Source organism: Trichosurus vulpecula, chromosome 2 (genome assembly GCF_011100635.1).
Source record: "Trichosurus vulpecula isolate mTriVul1 chromosome 2, mTriVul1.pri, whole genome shotgun sequence".
NCBI lineage: Eukaryota > Metazoa > Chordata > Mammalia > Diprotodontia > Phalangeridae > Trichosurus > Trichosurus vulpecula.
The window spans coordinates 107,542,778-107,561,937 of record NC_050574.1 but is presented as its reverse complement, the minus strand read 5'-3'; the positions used below and the strand labels follow the sequence as shown (position 1 = coordinate 107,561,937).

The 19,160-nt window shown below is 35.8% G+C and overlaps 1 protein-coding gene across 20 annotated transcripts in view; it reads right to left on the bottom strand.

The window, feature by feature from the left end:
- Positions 1-19,160, bottom strand: part of PICALM (phosphatidylinositol binding clathrin assembly protein) — a 129,594-nt gene that overhangs the window by 86,390 nt on the left and 24,044 nt on the right. For all 20 annotated transcript variants that reach the window (XM_036745872.1, XM_036745873.1, XM_036745857.1 and 17 more), the window contains exons 2-4: positions 4,159-4,301; positions 2,496-2,571; positions 1,905-2,007 (exon numbers count right to left, since the gene is read on the bottom strand). In XM_036745872.1, coding sequence (XP_036601767.1) covers positions 1,905-2,007; positions 2,496-2,571; positions 4,159-4,301 — 322 coding nt within the window. The remainder of the gene's footprint in view (positions 1-1,904; positions 2,008-2,495; positions 2,572-4,158; positions 4,302-19,160) is intronic.

Genomic DNA, 19,160 nt, shown 5'->3' with positions numbered 1-19,160 from the left:
AGACTACTTTCTTAATTGGATAATTCAATTCTCCCCAACTGCTTCCAGAACTTATGTCTGTGATAAATTCCATTAGAAGCTTAAAAGAACGCTGAAAATTTCTTTTTTGATTAGTCAATTCTGTTAGCAAAATTTACTTAAGTATGTTAGCAATACTCTATACATCTTATTTTCCTAGAATCTTCCCTTAACCATAAGACTGACCTCAGTCTTTAGCATAAGGAAAAACTATGCTTGATACATTATCATTAGATAGATCTGGTTTCCACAATTTCCCCTGACAGTTCCTAACTCCTGGCACCTGTGGATAATGGCAGTAACCTAGATCCACATGTTACACAGCCATTTCCCAAGGTTACTTCATTAATTGTCTGAGAAAGCAGCAGTCGTGAATTTCCTATTCATGGTTTATATCAGAACAGAACACTGAGGTTGAGGCTGATCTGTCAAGGGTCAGATTGCCTACAGGCCAAAGACTACCAGCAAACTAGTGCCCTCTCATTCTTTGCAATCTCACTAACATTTATGGCGTCTCCTAAATATATCACATTATCTGAGGCAGCAACTTATGGTCCAGGCATAAAACAAAGATCATTCTAAGATAAGACTTATACAAAATAGCTCACGTGTCAAGAAACCTACATTTGGAGGAAGGTGAGAAACATATTCATGATCTCTAACTTTCTAAATGGATAAAAACAATATAAACCTATTAAAGAACAAGGCAAAAGAGCTCAACTAGTATTATACAAAAATTAGCGACCTAATATGCCTTTTTAAAAAAAGAATTCTTACTGATTTTAAAATGTGACAACTCTGTAACTAAACACTTATCATTTTGAGGTCAAACACTATAAGAAATTTGCAAATATATTAAGTATGCAATCCAGTTAATGAATACCACAAAAGAAGGCAATCTCTGAGTTGGAAGGACTTCTGAGGACATCAGTCCAACTTTTTTTTACCCCAACAAGAATCTCCTCTGCCACAATGCCCAACTAATAGTTATCTAAGCCAGTGGTGTCAAACCCAAACAGAAAAGCCTCCATTAAGCCATACATAAGGGTCTCTGTGAGTTGCATTATCTACTTACAAAACTACATATTAACATTGTCTATGTTCTATTGTATTTTTATTTATTTTCTTAATACTTCTCAATTACATTTTAATCTGGTACAGGAAACACACAAGCCCTAGATTTCTAAGTCCTTCAAATACATTCTTATCAGCGCTTACAATCTATCCTTGGCCAGGAGCCTGTCATTCCTCTCTTTTAAGTCACTGTGCAGAAATCCAAATCCCAATTTCAGACACCAACTACTTAAGCAGATGTTCTCTTCCTAAAGCATTTCTTCCCTGAATTCCCCAATGCCAATGAGCAGAAGCAAAAAAAACAAACAAACCAAAAAATATCAACTACAACCCTACAGTTCTGAGGCTACCTACCTAAAATTTCGTAATTTTTTGCAATAGTTCTATGTTCTAACTGACATAAGTAGTGTCCACACCAATCACCAGAAAGGGCAGTAGCTTCCCAGGTGGAAAAGTTTTTTGAGTTTCTTTATCACATCCAGGATATGTGCCCTGGGAAGATAGCAAACCTCTCTACTCATCTCATTAGGTCAACTGCTGTTGCAGCAACTCTGAGCAGGGAACCACCAACCACTACTGACTAACGGTGATGAGTGACTAACGGTGATGTCTTACTTGACAACACCAATATACTCTACACCCTGTTCTTTGGGGAAAGCCCCATTTCTTATCTCCAACTGTTTAGGGATCCTTCTTCCATCTTTCTTGATACATATTCTTCCACTCTCCAATTTCATGATGAAGTTCAAGATCCCTCTGACCCCTTAGAAAATAGGAATGTTAATAATTATACAAGAGGAAGTTGAACTTACCCTCTTTTTACTTTTGTGAAGTCAAATGCAACTTGTCTGTAAGAAACTGCCTTTTCATTTAGATACCTACTATATCGTCTAATAAATGTGGACATATCATATCCTGAAAAAAATAAGAAAAAGTTTCAGCCTTTTAGTAAACAAGTTACATAACCAGTAACTTTGCCTACTGAATCAATAATGTATACAAACTAAATTAAGATGTCCTATAAAACCCATTAAAATTTTTATTGAAAAAAGTCAAGTAACAAATGTGTAATGTTATATTACATACTTTAAACATGTATTTGAGGAGGTATTTTATGATAGTGCTAAAATTATATTATAATTTCACTATGTGGTTTGCACATTGCCTCCTGACATATTTACCTGCCTGTGTTTTAATAAGCAAAAAACTGTGAAAATGTTACTTATATTTAGTAATAATTAGTGTTTATATAGCACTTTAACGCTCACCAAGCTCTTTACAAATATTTTATCACTTAAATTCAAATCCTAGCTAATCACTAATGTGATTTTCCCCCCACACCTCATTTTCTAGATGGCACAACAGAGACATTTTCTTGAAATTATACACTGAGTTTTTCTTACCTTGCAATCCACTTTTGTCCAAAAAATTGCTTAAATTAAACAATGTGTTCCTTGAAGCCAAGTACTGGATAAAGCGCTTGAAAGGAAAAGAAAATCACATTGTGTCAATTCAGCCTTGGCATTTTATTTCAACTATAATTTGAGAATCAGAAAACTTACAGTTAAAGGATTTCACTAAGTTTTACAAGCTTAAGTTTTACAGCTAATATGCTGGTTTCAGACCTAAATTTACAAACTATAAAGATATAAAGCACCTTTACTATCATTAGGATGTTTATCAAAGCATCATGACTACAGAAATAGCAGAGAACATAAAACATCAAAGGTTTTATAGGAAATGGGGAATTCTATGCCAGTTGTAAGAGTTTATTAAAATAAAATTAGTTAAACCTGTTTTTAAAAGTTGTTTGTCACCAATCACCTAGGGAAAAGACTGAATTTTTAAAGCACCATTTTTTTTTTTTACAGAAAAAAGCTATTTGAAATGATTAACATATACTTAGTAGCCCAGGCAGCCTAGCAAAGTATACGGACCCATACTAGACCTTTCCAAAGGGAAATCATAAAAATGATACCAACCACCTCCACAGAGACCACTGTTATTACAGCCTCCCTTTTTAAGCCACTGCCTTCCCAAACAAGCACTGTTTTGTATACAGAAATTAAGAACATATGTGAGAATAAAAGAAATACCACAATGGATCAGGCCAGTGGTATACCCTGGCCAAGTACTCTGACAATGGTAGTGAGGGGTCATTTCATGTTAGAACTTGGTTCCAACTAGAGACCCAAAAGGTTAGTAATACACCATAAATATCCATGATTAATGATATTACTTTCGTTAATAGCAAATAACACTTATATAATCTTTTCAAGTTTGCAAAGTGCTTTTTATACATTATCTAATTTAAAACCTCACAACTCTGCAAAAAAGGAACATATTACAGGTATTATCTCCATTTTACTGTTAGAGAAACTGAGGTTCAGAGCTTAAGGGACTTGCCCATGGACACACAGCTATTAGGTAATCAAGGTCTTCCTGACTCTTAAGACTCTACTATGTTACACTGTCTCTCATGAATCTATCATTCATTCTTCTCTCCCTACTACTACTAGCCATCCAAGTATTTGGGGAATGAGGGAGAAAAGCAGGTGTCCTCTGAAACTCTGTCCTGGGCCCTCTTCTCTTGTTTCCTATTAGTGACCTCACCAGCTCTTTGCAGATGATTCACAAAACTCTATGTCCAGCCTTAGTCTCTTTTCTGAGTTCCAGGCCTACATTACCAACTTGCTCCTGCTTGTCATTAAGAATTTCACGTCTTATGGGCATGTCAAACTCAACATGTCCAACAATACAACCTAACCCTGTTCTCAACTTTCCTATTTCTATCAAGGGTACCATCATCCTTCCAATCCCCCAGTTTTGCATCCTCAGTGCCAATCTTCATTCTGTATTTTCTCATCCTCCATACTGACGCAGTTGTCGAATCTTGGCATTTCTAACTCCATAACATTTATCGCATTTGTCCCCTTCTCTCTAGTATGGTTCTGGTCCTTATCACTTTTCCTCTGGACTACTAGAAGCTAAATATCTAATTAAGAGAACAAACTGAATGTTTAGGTAATACACAGAAAATTAGCCATTGCCAAAAACACTGCTTACCTCATTTCCATATACCATCAAATGGTGAGTTGTAATGAGAGACTTGAAGACTACCACCCAACTACTGTTAGTAGTTCTTTCAAACAAGCTGTCTGCCAACTGGGGGATATTCACATTCATCTCATTTGTGCACTGGATTAAATCTGAAATATAAAAACAATGTTCAAAGAAATTTCTATGATATCATAGGGCTCATGTCTTAGTATGTACCTAGTACTGAAAAGGCACTCAATACTGAATAAGCAATGGAAGGCTCAGTTGCGTAATCAGAATTCTTGGGCCCAATAGAGAAACTCAAGCTAATTTAAAGCAAATCATGTGAAACCATGGGCAGGGCAAATCTTTAAAAATGTTAAACTACACTGCAAAATTCTAAAGTGACTCAAGCATCTGAGTCAGATCTTCAACATGGATCTCTCTTATGATGTAGAGGACAGGAGCTTCCTTTATTACCAATTACTTCTGCAGTCACAGCGATAGTAGAGCCTATTCATGCTATTCCTTTACTTGCTAATACAATTCTCCCCAAACACTGTAATAGTACTAGCAGTAGTAGTAGTAGTAGTAGTAGTAGTAGTACTAGTAGTGGTAACCATGCACAGAAGCAGTCATCTAAAGATCATATTACGCTTATCGAAATTCTTTGAAGGTAAAGCTATCTGCATTACCAGATAGAATAAACATATCTGGTCTATGACTGGACAGATTCTCTATCTACTTCAACTTAAACCAATAAATATTAGTTATCTATGTACTATATGAAATATTGGGGTTATGCTAAAAAAAAACATAAATCCTACTCTCAAGAAGCTTAGGATGGAGGAATATCACAAGAATATAAATAACTATGATGCAAGGGAGAATGAAATAAGTCCACAGGCAATCTAAGCAAAATTCTGACATCTGTAAGAGGGATGTAATCGGAAGGGGACAGCAGGGTAGAGGGATGATAGGGAAAATTTCATGTACAAAATAGTACCTGAACTGGGTCTTGAAGGAAGGGAGGGATATTAAGTAGAACAGAAATGGAGAGAAGAGGGGTGTTTCATTCTGGGTACATAGCAGGGAGAATATGCAAAGAATTATAGGATCAGAGTTAGAGTAATAAGAAACCTCAGAGATCATCTAGTTCAACTTCCCCATTTTAGAGACAATAGTCAAAGAAAACTTGTGCAAGGTGACAAATTGGGATTTGATCATTAGTCCTCCAAATCCAATGCTCTTTCAACTCTACCACTGAGATGAGAAAAAGCATGGCAGAAACAGCGGATGGAAAATAATCCACTTTTAGATAAAACAACACAGCCAAAGGGAATCATATTAAATAAGGCTAGCTGCACAGATGAGTCAGATTGATTTTAAGGTCTTAAACGCTTGGAACTGTTTTTGTCACCTTTAGTCAGCCCTAAGGATTTCTACTCATTATATGAACTATCTTCATTAGGTTAGATTTTAAATAGATTCCCTTATAGAATATCACATTAAATCATTCGGGAAACAACAAACAATACTATATTTTGGCCTAGGCAATCATATCATTCAGGCCATTACTCTTGCATGAAAGCTCAATACTTTATGAAGTTCATATAACTAAATAAAATACACCTTAAGTGATACCATATACTAAGAGCAGCAGAAAGCATACACAGGAGCTTAGACTTAAAGATGGCCTCAGAGGCCATGTAATCTAACACTCTCATCTTACAAATGAGAAAACTGAAACCCAGGGATTGTAACAACTCAATTAACCCTACCAGTTCCACAAACTGAAGCAGAAAGGAATAAAAAGCCAAATAAGGAATTTTTAAAATTTTATTTTTAAAAATATGTATAAAATGGTTAAAATCCCATAAAACTACCGCCAAAATTTTTTTTTTACAAAAGCCAGTAGGCAAAAAATGATAAAAACAATGCTGGTGGGGTTGAAAAGAAAAGAGTACTCTGTTACAGGGCTGTGGGACTGAAGACTACTACAAAATTTTTGAAGGATAATAAAGGTCAAAAAACTCATCACTCTCTTTGACCTAGCAAAAATCCTTTCCTAGGACACTTGGGAAAAGGGCTTTTACAGAAATATGTGTAGCTACTTTATTTTGCTCACACTCCTCCCATTAAACAATGAGATGCAACCTATATGTCAAATTATCAGAGAATAGATGGCTTATTATATCTTAATTCATCAGAATAAATAGATTTAAGGAAATATGCAAGTACGTGCACAAAGTGGTACAAAGCAAAAGTCAACAGAACCAGAATATATTCAATTATACTCAATGATTTCAACTATACCAAAAGATACTGGAACTTCATTCAGACTAGAATGGGGAAACAACAATCACTTTTGGTTCAATAATTTTTTGAAAATTTTTGTCTATTTTTTAAAATGCCCGTTTGAATAGACTAAGGGTTTTATGTTAACGTTATTCCTTATTTTCCATATTTGTTTATGATAAATATATTTAAGTTTATGACCATTTCAAGATTAACATAATTGGTTCTATCCCAATTTCCTAGGTCTATCTGAAATAAAGTACTGATACAAATGAATTCTTGCAAACCATCAAGACAACAAAGCGAGGTCAGTACAACAGAGTAAATATAACAGTAATAAATAGTTAAAGCATCTCTCAAAAATGTTTGCATCACTAATCCCATTATACAAAGTAACATCAGTAAAATTCTCTTTAGGCAAATGGATGCTTTGCCAAAGTGCTTGGGCAGCAATGGAAACCAAGAGCAAGACAAATAAACTGCACTTCTATTTCTTACAGTTTAAGTGTGCACAAAATTTAACATGACAGTTAACACTGCTCTACTTGTCTATGCCCCCTTCTGAATTTCCTTCTGTTCTTTTCTGTGGTTTCAAAAATATTTACTAATATTCATTTCCTTCTTTTATTTTTACATTACTCATTACCCAGCAAATCATTTTATCTTTAGCAAAAACAAGATAATATTGCAATTCCCAATCCTCATAAAAAAAAAAACCCGTTTCTTTCAGCGTTCTCTCGGTCTTCTTTGATAGGATGAGCTGTTAAGCAGACAGAATAAAAAACACTGTCGAGCTGTACAACTATTTGCAAATTCCACTTCAAACAGTAATACAGTACACCGCTGTCAAAAGCTGGTAACAGAATGGCATACTCAACCCCCATAAACTTTCACCAACCAGCCTCACGCAATAGTAGCAACAGTCAGGTGGAGGAATTTGGAATTAAATCATGACCATAGCAGCTGTCAATGTAGCCCTTATGGCTTACTAATGTTCTAATTGTGCTGGTCAATCTTGGAGGATTATTTTGTTGTAATTTATTTTATTCTTTGGTATTTTAAAAATTAAGTAAAAATATAAAAGATGAACAAAAACATATTATTAAAAATAAAAAGATTTTTTCAGTAAAATTTGGATTCAGTCAAAAGGCCACACTTAAGGACCTAGAAGTCCACAGGTTCGCCACCCCGGCTGAACACAAAAAGGAGGCACACAATGTCTGCAACTCAATCCCTCCTCAACTCTGCCCCTTGGAATCTCTAATTTCCTTTAAGCCTCAGTTTAATGTCCTCAGCTATGTCCTACATGAGGTCTAAAGCCTCCTCTCACCCAGCTCCAGTTACTTTGTATTTGTCTACTTATCTGCATACAATTTTTTTCCTCCCAATAAAATGTAACTTCCTTGAGAGCAGGGATTATTTTGGTATTTCTATCCCTAGAGGTTATTAAAAACTTGTTGAATGAATTTTTAAAAAATCTTCAATGGCTCCATATTTCCTCTGAGATAAAATATAAAAATTCTCACTGTCTATATACCTTTCTTAATATTTTATATTACTTATTTTATATTACTTCCCTTTTATTATTCCATTTAAGAAATATTTATTAGGTACCTAATGAGAGACAGCTAACGGCATAGCGGATAGAGCACTGGACCTAGATTTAGGAAGACCTGTGTTCCAGATCCAGCCTTAGACACTTAACTAGCTATGTGACTGGGCAAGTCAATCAACCTCTGTTTGCCTTGGTTTCTTCAGTGATAAAATGGGGATAGAATACCTAAATTGGGTGGTTATGAAGATCAAATAAGATAATGTTTGTGAAAGTGCCTTGTACAGTGCCTGGCACATAGTTGCTGCTTGCTGCTGTTTGTCCTTCATTCTCAAAAAGGACCATGACATCAGAGAGGTGATACCAAGACATCCAAGTGAATTGGATTTAAGAGAGGGAAGGTTGGTTTTTTTTATATTACTACCCTTCATGCACCTTCCATTCTAACTCAAAGGGTCTGATAACTGTTCCTTAAACACAAAAGTAGTCTTAAGATACCTAAAATGCACTCCTTTTTGACAGAATTCCTTTCTTCTAACCAAGGCTGAGATGACACCTCTTATATGAAGCCACTCCTAATCTGTCCAGCTACTAGCTCTCCCTCAAAGTTAGTTTTTGTATTTATTTATTGTGACTGTTTTATCCCTGTCCCCACCCTAGCAGAATGTAATCTCCTTGAGATCAAGTTCTGTTTTGCTTTTGTCTTTACGTCTCTAGGACCTAACACAGCACCCTGCACGTAGTAGGGAAGATGACAGGGTCAGGCATAAGCATTTATATAGCACCTACTATGTGCCTCATTTCTTATTAAGCCTTAACCACTGAACAGGCACTGCCTCGGTCAAACTGACACCTGTATAAGACCTTAGCTTGAAAAGGCCAAGGTCCCTACCCACTGCATCCTGGCTCATCTCCAGTTGTCCTGATCCATATCTGGCCACCGGACCCAAATGGCTCCTGAAGAGAAAGTGAGGCTGGTGACTCTGCACAGCCTTCCCTCACTTAAATCCAATTCACTTGGATGTCATGGCATCACCTCTCTAATGTCATGGTCCTCTTCGAGAATGAAGGACAAACAACAGCAAGCAGCAACTGTGTGCCAGGCACTGCACAAGGCACTTTCACAAACATTATCTTATTTGATCTTCATAACCACCCAATTTAGGTATTCTATCCCCATTTTATCACTGAAGAAACCAAGGCAAACAGAGGTTGATTGACTTGCCCAGTCACATAGCTAGTTAAGTGTCTAAGGCTGGATCTGGAACACAGGTCTTCCTAAATCTAGGTCCAGTGCTCTATCCGCTATGCCGTTAGCTGTCTCTCATTAGGTACCTAATAAATATTTCTTAAATGGAATGAGAAGCTACTGAAGGTGTCTGAACAGTAAATAGCATGATCATATCCAAGCATTAGGAAAAATTGCAGGATGAATTGGATAGGGTAGAGACTAATCACATGACTAGCTACAAGGCTATTACAATAGTTGCAGTATGAGAAGTGATGAGGCCTGAATTAAGGTAATGGCATTGTGAGCAGGGAGGAGAGAGAGAGGAGATATTGTGTTAAGAGCATCATAGGCCTTGACAATTATTTAAACTGGTAGATGAAAAAGGGAAAAGTCAAAAATGATTCTGAGATTTCAAGTGCTGATAACTGGGAAAATGGGAATACCAAATATGTAGAAAAATGAGACTGGAGTTCAGGAGAAATAAGGCACTGAAATCTAAATATGATTTTTTGTTTGCATAGTGATGACAATTAAAATGGTGGTAGATGAGATTTCCAAAGCAAATGAAAGAGAAGCTTTTCCCACTTTCTTTCATGTTCACATTAATGGTGTTAATTAAGGAGTTTTGTGTTTCAAATCACAATTTTAAAAACATCCTACAAGCAAAGTCTTTTCTCCCATAAGTTTAATCACAAAGGCTAGAGAGAGAACTGCAGAGTTTACCTAAAAACGTTAAGATACATTAATGACCAAAATCATAGTATGATTTTTATACGTAACAAACAGCACAGAATCAAACTAAAAACAACATTGGTGCTAATACTAAGAAGAACTAAGACTAATTTGCACATACAATGTAAAGTATTTAATCCCTAAACACAGTGAAGTAACCAAAGAATAGGTAAAATAGTGGAGCTAAGAAGCCATGTAATAGAATGACAGAATAAGTTTTAGTGGTCCTTTCTAGTCTAGAACCCTCTTCATTTTTCAGAAGACAAAACAAAGGCCCAGAAGTCAAGAGACTTGCCAAAAGTTAAAAAGCTTAAGTGGCAGCACCAAGATTCAGAACGATGTGTTCTGATCCCAAATCCAGCTGAATCAATCAATCACACTGCCTCCAACCAACCACCCAAACAATACTGAGGGATCCAAAGCATCAGCTATTAACTATGTTGGTTACAGCTAAAATGAAGGATTTTTTTTCTTGTACTATAGAACAATTATCAAAGTAATCACAAGAGTTAAGAGTCATTTGTAATTAACACATTCCTAAATATATGAGGATAATGAATCCAAAAAAGTGCTGTATTAAAGAAATATTGACAATACAAGTCATGTTATGAGGTAGATAGGTGGTGCAGTGGATAGAGCACTGCGTCCGAAGTCAGGAAGACTGGAGTTCAAATCCAGCATAGTTGTGTGACCCTGGGCAAGTCACTTAACCTCTGTTTACCTCAGTTTTGTCAACTCTAAAATGGAGATAACAGTACCTACCACCCAGGGTTGTTGTGAGGTTAAAATAAGATAGTATTTGTAAAGTTCTTAGCACAGTGCTTGACACATAGTAGGTACTTAATACTTGTTTCCTTTTTTATATGAATACGTGACAGTCCAAATGTAGATCCAAAATCATACAAATCCTACTACATATCTCAGTAAAGTTTTGGCTACAACCATTAATTTTCTCCACACTTTTCCCCTCTCTGTACAATGACTCTATTCATAAAGAGAAATCTTAAAAAGCTTCCAAGATTCAGCTTCAAACCTCCAGAAGGAAAATGTTTGCAACACCTCAGACCAACTCAGAACAGACCAGTCCAATCAAAATTCAAGTTATTTCGTGCCAATGCTTCAAAAGAGCTGTTTCTTTCAGTTCTCTCAGTCCAGAAAGTCCTTTAGAATTATAAATACAATTTCCCCACCTACCACCAACAAAAAACCTGAGGGTAGCTTTTCAAGCTGTAGACTTGAGTCATCACAAATGTTTCCTAACTAATGCGTTTTTCCAAGTAACTATGAAGTTTAAGAAAATTTAAGGATGAATATTCCCCCCAAATCAGCTGGCATAACCAAATTCTCTACTTTACCACCCCCTAAAATTGTTTACTGAAACAGTTTGTCATTTCAGCTTTAAGTAGCTAATGAAGGCATTTGCTTTTTGTTTTGTTTGGATGGGGCTTCTTTGAAATCAGAACCAATTCCTGGAAATAGGTAGATGGCATAGAAGTGGTATTATGCTGTTATGCATATATATATATGCATACACACACATATATGTATACACACACACACACACACACACACACACACACACCCCTAATATTTGGCAAGGTTCCACACTGAGATGATGATTATCAAGTAGGGTGGCTGCTTTTAAGCAGATACTTTATATTCAAAAGAAGTATTGTTCCCTTCAAAGTAGTTAGCCTGACAAGCAATAAACTTTTTCCAAAAAATCTTTCTTCTCTAAACATTTTTTAGAACACTTCTTCAAACTGCCTCCAAAGCTCCCTATTATGCCTCCAGGATCAAATATAAAATCCTGTTTGGCTTTTAAAGTCCTAGACCCTGCCCCTTCCTACCTTTCCACTTCTTATACCTTATACCCTTCTCTTGCCCCTCCACATACTCTGTGATGCAGTGACACTGACCTACTTTGATGTTTCTTGAATAAGATGCTCTATCTTATCTGTATCTGAAAATATCTGAAAAAGTATCTGAAAATACTCTGGGTATTTTCACTGGCTGTCCCTCATTTATCTGGAATGCTCTGTCCTCACCCCTACATCCTAGCTTCCTTGGGGGAGAGGAGAGATGTCCTTCAAATTTCAGCTAATGTGCCGTCTTTCCCTATACTTCTTAATCTTAGTCCATTCCTTCCGAAACTACCCCCAATTCATTCTGTCTTTAGAGCAGGAACTGGTTTTTTTTTTTTTTGCCTTTCTTTGTACTTTCAGTACTTAACAGTGCCTGGCACAAAATAGGTAAATAATAATAATATTAATTAAAATGATAATAATAATGGCAAGTAGCACTTCTATAATACCTACTACGTAGTAGGCATTGCACTAAGCACTTCACAAATATTATCTCATTTGATCCTCACATGTCAACCCTGGGAGGTAAGTGTTATTATTAACTTCATTTTATAGATAAGGAATTTAATGTAAACAGAGGTTAACTAACTTGCCTGAGGTCACATAGCTAATATGTATCTGAGGTTGAATTTCAACTCAGGCCTTCCTGACTCCAAGCCCAGTCTCCATCCACTATGTCACCTCGGTGTATATTTTTTAAAAATGTCATCAGCATTTTATATCCTACCTATGTATTTAAGGAAGACTGTAACAGTTAAGGGGAGCACAGTAACTGGGTAATCATATATAATTCGCTTTATGAAGATGGGTTTTGGTTGGGGAGAAGAGAAATAATAATTTCACTGTGAAGTACTCCTAGAGTGAAAGGAAGAAAAAAAAATCTTTTTTTTTTTAAACATTTTTTGGTATTACTCTTACCTTTTCTCCCTAACAAATTATTTGGTCAATTGTCATGTCATAATTTGACACAGTATTTGAGTTGAAACCAAGTTTAAGCTTTCAAAGAAAAAAAAAAGCAAGGTGAAGCTAGGTGGCACAGTGAGTAGAGAGCACCAGCCCTGGAGTCAGGAGGACCTGAGTTCAAATGTGGTCTCAGACACACTTACTAGCATTTGACCTTGGACAAGTCACTTAACCCCAATTGCCCTGCCTTTCCCCCTCAAAAAAAGAAAAGAAAAGAAAAAAAAGCAGACCAAGTACATACTGAAACAAATGGCTGATATCCCACCCAGACTATTGTAATAGCTTCCTATTTCCTAGCTGGCCTAGTCCTTTCCCTTTTCAAAGGGTCCAATATAGCTGCCAAATTGATACTACGTCACTCCCCTTCTAAAGCACTGGTTCCCTCTTGATTCTCAGATAAAAACACAAATTCTTTTGTTCAGCTTTTTAAATTCGCCATAATCTGAATCCAGTCTACCCTTTTGGTTTTATCTTTGTTTTTTGGTTTTGCTTGTTTGGTTTTTTTTTTGTATCCCCAATCCAAAGCACAGTGCCTTAGACATAGAAGGCACTTGATAACTGCTTGTTGACTTGACTATGCTTATTGCAGAGGTTCTTAACCTCTTTTTGTGTCATGGAACCCTTCAACAATCCACTGAAGTCCATGGCTCCCTTCTAAAAATAATGTCTTTAAGTGAATAAAACAAAATGCATAGGAATAGAAAGCAAACCAATTATATTGAAATAATTATCAGAATATTTAAGTAGATTCCAGGTTAATAAGCCCTGCTTTATAAATATAGGATTAACACTCAATGCAAGATGAACTGGCCTGCTCACTGTTCCTAGTTACATGGCATTCCACTTTCCATAGATGATCTCCCAGCATTCCCTCCTTAGCTCTGCCTTATGGAATTCCTAACTTCCTTCAAAGCTCAGCTCAAGTAGCACTGCTGGCAGAAAGCCTTTCCTGACCCCTACAATTGCTCTTATTCTTTCTTCTTAGGAAACCATTTGGTATATGCTTTGCATATGTTTTCTGTATTTACTTTTCCATCAATGCAGGACTTGACTCCCCGTTTCCAAAAAAATTTAAGAGCAGGGCCTGTTTAGTTGTTGTCTTTATATTCTCAATACCTACCACAGTGCCTGACCTACAATCTATGCTTGCTAAATGAATGGGAAGGCTTAAGTGAGCTCATGTGTGGCAAGGATTTAATTAATTAGCTAAAACTTCAGCAGTTGCTTCCAATGCAATACTTGAAGCAAAAAGGCTCAAATCACAAGTCATTCACAAAGGACCAAGGAATACAGAGAGGATTTTTTTTGTTTATTTATTAAGGCCTCTGATTATACGTAGTTAACTCTCACAACTGATACAAATCAACAACTCATCTTAGCTGGATGTCTGGAAAACTGAGAGGTTAAATCTCTGACCAAGAGTAACGAAGATAATAAATGTCAAAATCAGAAACTGAACCCAGGCCTTCTTTACTCACCAAATCAGTCCTTTCTCTACTCTATCAAGCTTTCTCTCAAGAATGGCATATTGTCTTTAAAAAAAGAAAATGAAAACTGACAAAAGCATCAAGTATGTAGGAAGTAGGGCAGTATTGCTCCTGGACCAAAGCAGCAGCTGTAGGGATGAAGAAAATACTAGTGACAAAGTTCATTTCGTGTACCTGCAGAGGCCAAAAGTCACGTGACACTCATTTCTTTCATAAAATACATACAAAGAATTTTCTTTCATTTGTAGCTTCATTTCTGAAATAGGTATTGTTTGTAATTTGAACTAAGAATCACAGTCTGTCTTCTATATAGTAAAATGAAAAGGTAAACTATATAACCTCTCAGGTCCCTTCCAGCTCTAGATCTATGATCTAAAATAAGTACACCATTTTTGCTTTCTACACGAGACTGTAGAGAGAGCATCAATGGCCAAGCATACCTTTCATTCAACCAGGAGGAAAGAAAATTTGGAATACCTGAGAAGGGCAAGAGGTAATGGCTAAAAACAGCAAGAAGAAATCTATTAATTAATGAACATTCATACCACAGGAAGCAAATCTACTATAAAAACACAAACATCCCTAAAACCTTTATAAATATCAGCAAGAATGAAAAGTGACTGAACTGTTCATTCCAGTGAATTGAAGTACTGTAGCTGTGGCTCTTCCACAAGAAAACAACTGTGTATGCTAAGTACAAATTGGTCTCAATCCTAGAAAAAAAGATGAAAGGCTCAGAAAAAGGCATCTCTACTATCCAACTTAGCAGAAATGCCCAAGTATTTCTTGTCAAGTTAAAAGAAAATTAATTCAGGTAGGAAACAAAAGAGATGCTTCAAGGTTAAGAGAGAAATACAAATCTGCCAAGAGGTTAGAGAATATAAGAATGGGAAACAGAGGAGAAAAGGAAGAGGGACCTTTGAACACTAATAAACTACAAGACACATGAGTGTCTGGGTCAATTGGGACTTCTAAGAAGCAGCTGTTTCCACATTTCAGAAACTGAAAAGGCAAAGACGCCACAAGGAATAATGAAATCCATTACTGACCACAAGAAGCAGGAGTATCATGCTGTGATCAGTGACACCTTACTGAGGGGCTAAAAAGCAATCGTGCTGACAGGACATGACCAATGAATAGGTATGCTGTCTTCCTGGAATATGTATCCAGGACAAATTTCTCATATCATTTGTTCCTCAAGAGAGAATGTGATAAAGAGTTACTAGGTATTATAGACCTCCAGACAGGACACTAAAAAGGATTCAAGGAAGAGGACTTGCAAAGAGATATTCTATTAGCACAAGTCAAAGCAGCTAATATTTAAATACACTACAAGACATCTAGAAGCTTCAATTCTATGTTATGACAGAAAATGACCTATAGGAAAAGTCAGGACCCTGTCATTCATTCATTTGTAGACTAGCACAATGTATTATACTTAAAATGCTTGCTGAATTGCAGGATTTGTGATGCTAAATGGAATGAGCTAAAATTTAAGTTCAACAAATAAAACAGGCTTAAAATGTTTTTCAAGTCATCCCTAGCTACTTTTTAAGACACAGATGGGTACCAGTTACCAATTGCCTTTTCTCCATACAAATCAATTTTAAATATTTAAAATATTTTTTTAAAAAAATACTACAGTTAAAATTAAGGAGTGGAAAAATTCAAGAGAATACTTTCATATTTTCAATAATCCCCACCTTGTTAACTCAGAACTCAAGGCTACCATTATAAAGCATTTATTACATGCTTCCTCAGTGCCAAGGACAACTGCACTGCTTTGGAGATGTTATTTTCTGTTAGAATGATTTCAACCTGCTACACACAGAATAGGCGTAATCTGTTTTTACTTCTAAAATCTTTTAGCGCCTTTCCTCAGCATCCAACTGTAGTTCTTAATCTTGCCACTGGGGGGCACCAACAGAACACAGGAAAATAGGCCTCTCCATGCCCAGAATACAAGTGGTAAGTCCTTAACAATCCCTTTCACTACTAAGTGATATAAGTAGCTACTTTATAGAATAACAAATCAACAGTAACATAAGAATGAAAATATTTAAAACACAAGAATGAAAACAATGTGATTCTCAGTTATGGTACTGAGACACCTAAGGACATAGCTATGAAATATATTAATGCAATTTATACTTTTCTCCTTCTTGGATGAGCTATTTGCAAATGACACTCACCTGTAAAGAAAGAAAATGTTTAAAGTCAAATGTCCAACATTACAAATGCAAGTCAACAGAAAGAGAATTTGAGGGGGTGTGTGTGTGTGTAAATATAAATTGATTCTTAGGTCACAAATGTCTTAATTTCCCAAGCAAGAAAAAAGGTGTAAATTTAAGTTTTAAGTCAGGTCAATTCTCAATAATATGAGGCTTAATTTTTAGTTTACTTACCTCCACCACAGCTACAAATAAAAACCAAGTATACTCTGCCCTAGTTCCACAAAAGAGGCACAATTCGGTAGAAACTTGGAGGAAAAATATTGTTGAATTTTTCCTAATATTATTTTACACTTTGAAACAGAGGCTTATCCTTTTTTGGATTCATAGACCCTTTCTGGGAGGCTAGTAAGCCTATGGACTCCTTCAGAATAATGTTTTTAAATATATTTCAGTCAGAGATTGGTAAAAATAAAAACATAAGTTTTTCTTCTATCCAAGTTCATGAACCCCTGAATTTTACCCATGGATAAAATTAAGAGCCTTTGATTTAAAACTACTAATTACAGTACTAAGAAAAAACTAACAACCTAGAAGAAAAATCTGCAAATGCAAAATAATAATCTTCAAGTAATAAAGTTATCACTACCACCATTGGTTTACTCACCCTTTCAGGAATGTCAAAAGCTGGTTTTTTCAAGAAGTCTATCTGATAATTTTACATCCAAGTGTCTGTTTTAGTTTTGATTTTGGTAAGCCTTAGTTTTTTTGACACTAAAAATTAGATACCATTCCTACCCTTCCTCACCTTCCTAATTTAAAAAAAGAAAAATACTTTTAAGGCGTCTCTACAAAAGAATATTTACCACACAATTTTTTGGCACGCACAAATATGGTCACCATCATGATACTATTCCTACATGTCTTCCCCTCATTTCTGCTAGATCTTCCTACCTCCCCAAAGACAGTAAAAAGCATATGAATCTGTAAGTTACCCTGGGAGCTTTACTGTCCTCACAAATATTGTGGAGACCTAGAGGAGAAAAGTTAGAAGACAGTACATTTGTAGCAAGGCAGTATATCCTAACCAATGTAAATAGCTGGTTAGAAAATGTATTTCTGGAAAAAAAATTTTCAAATGGTTAAAAGTATAGTAGTAATAGATGTAGCAGGAAAAACAAAATGCCAAATGATAAGAAATTGTACTTTTTTTTTTTGCAAACTTAGGTTTGAGTTCTATAAATGGAAATAGACAATTGAACATATTGACAATAAAGTTCATTAAAAAAAGCTACAAATATTTTCTTTCAGGATCACAAGTTTAGAGCTACAAGAAGACCTCAGAAGAGAGAAGGAAATAAGCATATATGCGGTGACTAATACGTGCCCTACAGGTACTGTGCTAAGTGCTTTACAAATATCTCATTCGATCCTCACAAAAATCCTGTGAGGTAGATGCTGTTATTCTTCCCCCCCATTTGACAGCTGAGGAAACTAAAGCAAACAGAGGCTAAGTGACTTGCCCAGGGACACAAAGCTAATAAGAGCATGAAGCTAGATTTGAACTCAGATCTTCCTGACTTAGGCCCAGCACTCTATCCACTGTGACACCTAGCTAAATCAATAGATCTAGTTCAAGTCCCTTATTTTAAAAATGAAAAAAACTAGGGCTAAAAAGGTTAAATTGCCTAAGGCAGAACAAAGACTTGAACCAAAGGCCTTGAACTGAAAGTACTCCAAAACTAGCACTCTTTCTACTAAATTATGCCAACTCCCAAACCTTAAGAGATCTGAAGGTAGTTTAGTTTACATACATAGTCCCTCCTAACGAAAAGTATTTTTTTAAAAGTATTATTTCACTACAAGTGTTAATATAACCCTCAAAAATTACAGTTATCCTAAAATGTTCTATATACAGCTTAGAACTACATTCCATTATCTGAAAAGTATAATATGTAAGTCTTCTGTGGTTGAATTATTGACAGTTTTTACCTTAAAAAGGTGTCACTTTCAAAGTCATCACATGTTACCCAAAAAACTACCAAAGGATATGACGTGCATACCCTACATATATGCAACACGTAAAGAATAGAGAATACTCACATGCTTAATTGAAATTCCATAATCAAATTTACAATTTTAGTAGTTTTATTTGGAACAAGTTTACAAACATTTTGCAGTATTTAACCTACAGCAGACAGTTACGAGGACTTTTAAAAACATTTTTGTGACGATTAAGTTTAGTAACAACTTTCTCCAAAAGTTCAAAGATGATGCTATTGTTTTCCTACTACCAAAATTTAGACCCAATTATATTTTACTAATAGCACAGTCACAGGCTACAGGTATATCCCTCATCCCAGTTAGACTTGCAGAACTTTGCTTTTTACACTGTAGGAAATTAATTTCTAAGGAAGTATGAATCCATTTTTTTAATTGTTGCCTCTCTCATCAGTATCATTTTGACAAGCACCAAGAGCCGCCAAAATTAAAGCACCTTTCCCCACCTTTCTTAAAAATGTATATAGGCAGTAGTATTTTGAAGTACTACATAAGCAACCAACAGACTTGACTTCTGGTCTAAACTACAAGTAGTGGAAGTGATAGCAAAAAATTCAGCCTACTCACAAGTAAAATGAGGGAGGTGAACTTACATCATCGGCTTCCATTTAGGTTTGCAACAAACAGTCCAAGAGGCTCATATTAAAAATTCTTTCGGGGCACCAAAAG